This window comes from Vombatus ursinus, unplaced genomic scaffold, assembly GCF_900497805.2.
Source record: "Vombatus ursinus unplaced genomic scaffold, bare-nosed wombat genome assembly UNPS02014909.1, whole genome shotgun sequence".
Lineage (NCBI taxonomy): Eukaryota > Metazoa > Chordata > Mammalia > Diprotodontia > Vombatidae > Vombatus > Vombatus ursinus.
In genome coordinates, this window is record NW_020954687.1 from 704907 (window position 1) to 709202 (window position 4296).

The window sequence follows — 4296 nt, forward strand, 5'->3', positions numbered from 1 at the left end:
AAGTTTGGTATATATTAATACAGTTAACATATTCTTTTTATGCACCTCCAATTATGTGTCCTTATATATTCATCTATTTTATATGGATATAGTCGTTTTCTCTCCTTGTGAATAATCCCTTGTAACAAAAAAAAGTAATTAGTTCTTAGCTGAAGTGAAATCTATACATAAAATCCATGAAAAGTAGGAAGTCTCAGATGATGGCAGAAAAGGCAGTTTAGTTGGTCGAGGGGAAATGTCACTATCACGTACATAGGAGAGCCTCCCATTCTAGGTATCTAGGAGGTAGATCCGACTTGGGAGCAGTGACTAGAAATAAGGGCTTTCAAAGGAAGTACCTTTTGGACTAAAATGGCAGTACTCCTTGTTCCAAGCTGAAATAGAACCAAAGATAAATTAGGCAAAGCAAGAGGAACAAAGAAGAGAAACCACTTAAAAAACATTTGCGGCTACAGTTTAATCAACAGAATCCCTCTGATGTAGCAGAGTACAGTCTCATTACACCCTTGGACTTCAAAGGCGGTCTGGACATGGTCTGTGGAGCAGAAGGCAGCAGGGGATGAATATTTCACAAGGTGCTGAACAATGCTCAAGGACACTGAGCTTCCCTGACACCCTCGTGTCTCTTTTGTAGACAGGATTAACAAATCCTGTGTACCATTTCCACAATATGTCAAGGTCACAAGTTAGAAAGAGTTGTTTAGCTGATTTAGGAAGATGGGAAGAGGGGAGTATTTGTGAGGGAGGTGATGATTAAAAACAGAGAGGGAAAAGTCTCATCTAGAGCCGAGTTCAAGGACTGAAGGGGGGTGGCAGAGGGGAAGCAAAAAGGAAATTTCATGAGTATATTCCTCTTCCATTCCTACGACTTACTCAGTTTTATTAAACTACTCTGACTAGGAAGTAAAATAAGAGTACTGAAAAATTAGTAGGGAGTAGGTCTGCTGAGTCAAAGATACCAGTCCCAGTCAGTATCTGATTCATGGACTTAGGAGCTGGAAGAGAATTAAAAGTCAGTTAGTCCAATATCCTATACCACGGAGAGGGGAGGATACTCCTGCTGCAAAGATAGGCACTGCAGCTTATTCTTGCTGCAGGCTGATTCTTTAAAGTTTTAAAGTATAGAAATATAATGCCTTTGAAAATGGAAGTAGCATTTATTCAGTTAGCTAGTGAATGTGATAGATCTTGTTTATATATATAAAATGTATCTGGTGTAATCTGAAAGAACTTGGTAATATTTCAAATGATAGAATAGAGCATATTAATAGCTAAACACTACACTGAATCACAAAGAAATTCTGATTATTAGTATCACTGGGCTATTGATTTAGAATGTTGATAGCTGCTTCGAATATATGTATATAATGTAGCCAAGGATGTTAACCTTAAAATTTATACCTTGATTGTGTGATTTATAATAAACTACACCGTACAGTTTACTTTATGCTAGTAGCACCGATGCTGCCTCCCCCAAATATATGTGTGCATGTGTGTGTATACACACACATACACAAACACACACACACACACACACACACACATCAACAATGGTAAATATTGTAGATTTTATATATATATATATGAAATATATACACACTATTTTCTTATGTCACCTATAACAGTTTTTAACTGTATACTTCTTTGTGTCATTGTTTTTAACATGCTAAAAGTAATAAGGATAGCTTAAAAAAAAAAAAGGAATATCCCTGCTGGTGGTTTTAAGTCTTTACAAAAATATTTCAGTGACAGTTAGCTCCAATTATATTACTCTCTCCCTCAAAACTACTTCTTAGAACAAAGTTTTATTTTTGCTCTTTTCTTTCATCCAGTTTGAATTTTAAACATTTTTTAGTACTCATCTTTTTTGAAATGTGTTTTTCCTGAAGGGGCTTTCCCATATCAACTTGTGACTGAAGCTCAGGATCCATCTGGATTCAAGAAGGGCAGGTGACCTGGATATCAATGAAAAGACAAATTCTTTGCCAACATCTTTGTTCTACATAATGTTAATTTGGAGAATGTTGGCAGCCCAGAGATAAGCCAAGGGGATACATTAGTTCCCTTTGAGGTCCTGTTCTGAGCCTTTGTAGCTAATCTGTTCTGGGCAGGAAATTGATTTTTAGAGTTTGCCCAGGCCCAGGACTACTGTTATTTGCCTAAAAGCAACAGGAATTCCAAAAATAGGAAATAAGCATTTTCTTGACTAATGCATGAAGATGCTGAGTTTTTGACACACATAATTCCCAACCTCCCTCAAAAAGAGCAAGAAAATGCTGATGCCCAATAGATCTCAATCGAGGGAGGCTTTCCCATTTACCAAACATACCTGGTAATTTGACTTTCAAGAACGGTATTCTTAGGGAGAAAATACTGATATCCAATTGCTGAGCAATTTTAAAGGCAGCTAGGTAGCACAGTGGATAAAGTACTGGGCCTAGAGTAGGGAAATTGAGTTCAAGTTCAGCCTCAGACAGTGACCAGCTGTATAATCCTGGGCAAGCTGCTTTGTCTGCCTCAGTTTCCTTTACTATACAATGTATCTCCCAGGGTTGTTATCAGGAGCAAATGACATAATACTGGTAAAGTGCTTATCAAAGTGCCTGGCACAGAGTAAGTTCTACATAAATACTAGCTATTCTTTTTCTTTTTCTTCTGATGATAAAAAAAAAGCCTAATAATATTAGGGACTAGGATAAAATGTGAATTCTAACTTGGGATCTGTGTCCTTAAATCTAAATAAAAAGGGAAGCGTAGCAGAGTAGAAAGACCACTGGACTGGAAATCTCGAGACCTGAGTTCTAACAGTAACAATAATAACAGCTCACATTTTAGAGCACTTTGCAGAACACTTAACAGACACATCATCTCATCTAGTCCTTACAAGCCTATGAGGTAGGTGCTATTATTTTTCCCATGTTGCACATAAAGTAGTTAAGGCCCAGAGTCATAGGCATCCGGTGTAAGATTCAAACCCTGCCTTCAGGACTCCAAGTCCACTGCTCCATCCCCTTCCCTTACACTGTTGCCTTCTACTCTTGGCTCTGCTACAAGCGAGTGGCATGTCTCGGGGAAGTTACTTCAGCTTCTGAGCTTGGTTTCCCCAATTACAAAGAAGGGTCGGACTGAGTGATCTCTAAAGTTCTATGGAACAATTTATAAGCTAGAAAACAGTCTGATATCTCTTGCCAGTAATGCTCTTCAGCAATTGCTTTGAAATAAAAGCAGTTTGACTTCAACTAAGTTCCGTAAGGTACCTTTCTCACCAACATCATTTCTCTTAAGCACTTCCGCCCTCTAGTGAGGAATTCAAGTATGCAAGCTACACGGGCTCTAGGAATGGTACGCACAAAAGAGAAGAAGAGAGAAAAGGCAGAAATAGCACAAACTTTTCTCAAAGAAATTAAAAAAAAAAAGTCAGAGTGGTAGATAAGAAAAATAGGGAAAATTTAAACAGCCACCTTCTGGAAGTGTTTTTAAGACCGTATCTACACTGATTTCTTTAGCATTGATAGAGAAAACATCACAAATGAAAGCAAAGTTTTATCCCTACATTTTCATGCATAATTAGGATTGGTGTCCTCATCTTAAGGTTTAGACCTAGCATCTATTTTTACCAAATTTGACACAGGAATAGTTTTGACCAACAGAAACTGTCTTGCCACATGTGAATGGTTAATGTAGACCAGAAAGCTGAACTGCCATAAGAAATGGCTTTCAGCAGTCCAAGGGTTTTCAAATGGGGACAGGTTTAGAGAGAACCATGTACTTTCCTGAGTTTGAACAAAGCCCAGCTCTCAAGAGCAATGTGCTATAATATCTATAGTACGTAACTATAGTCCTGCCCATTCTGAGTCTGATAATTTATTGGTGACAACAAGCAGTAACACTGTCATCCATGAAGGGACTCTGGAGTAGGGGCAGAGGTGAAAAATGGTAACATCAAACAAACATTGAACAGAACTGATGACCAGAAGAATTACTATGTAGAGGATATAAATTAGTTACTCTCCACTTTAAGCACAAATGAAAGAAATGGGATTAAATTATGCCTTAGGAACACAGGTAAGTTATAAAGAAGGCTACTGATGTTGTTACGGAAAGAAATAAGTGATAGGTTGTAAATGTTCTCTGGAGAGCTTCTAAAATAGGGGAAACCTCCAAATGTATAGGATGGTGATGTTGGGTCTAACCCTGCCTGGGTACAGAGAATTAAGGTTATGAATGTAGGTAGGTAGGAAGGAAGGAAGGAAGGAAGGAAGGAAGGAAGGAAGGAAGGAAGGAAGGAAGGAAGGA

The 4296-nt window shown here is 38.1% G+C and overlaps 1 protein-coding gene across 1 annotated transcript in view; it reads right to left on the reverse strand.

Annotated features, from left to right (window-relative positions):
- Positions 1-449: 449 nt before the first annotated feature.
- The window catches only part of LOC114029054 (protein phosphatase 1 regulatory subunit 12B-like), a 168400-nt gene continuing 164553 nt past the window's right edge, over positions 450-4296 (reverse strand). The window contains 1 exon segment of the mRNA XM_027843412.1: positions 450-578. Coding sequence (XP_027699213.1) covers positions 450-578 — 129 coding nt within the window.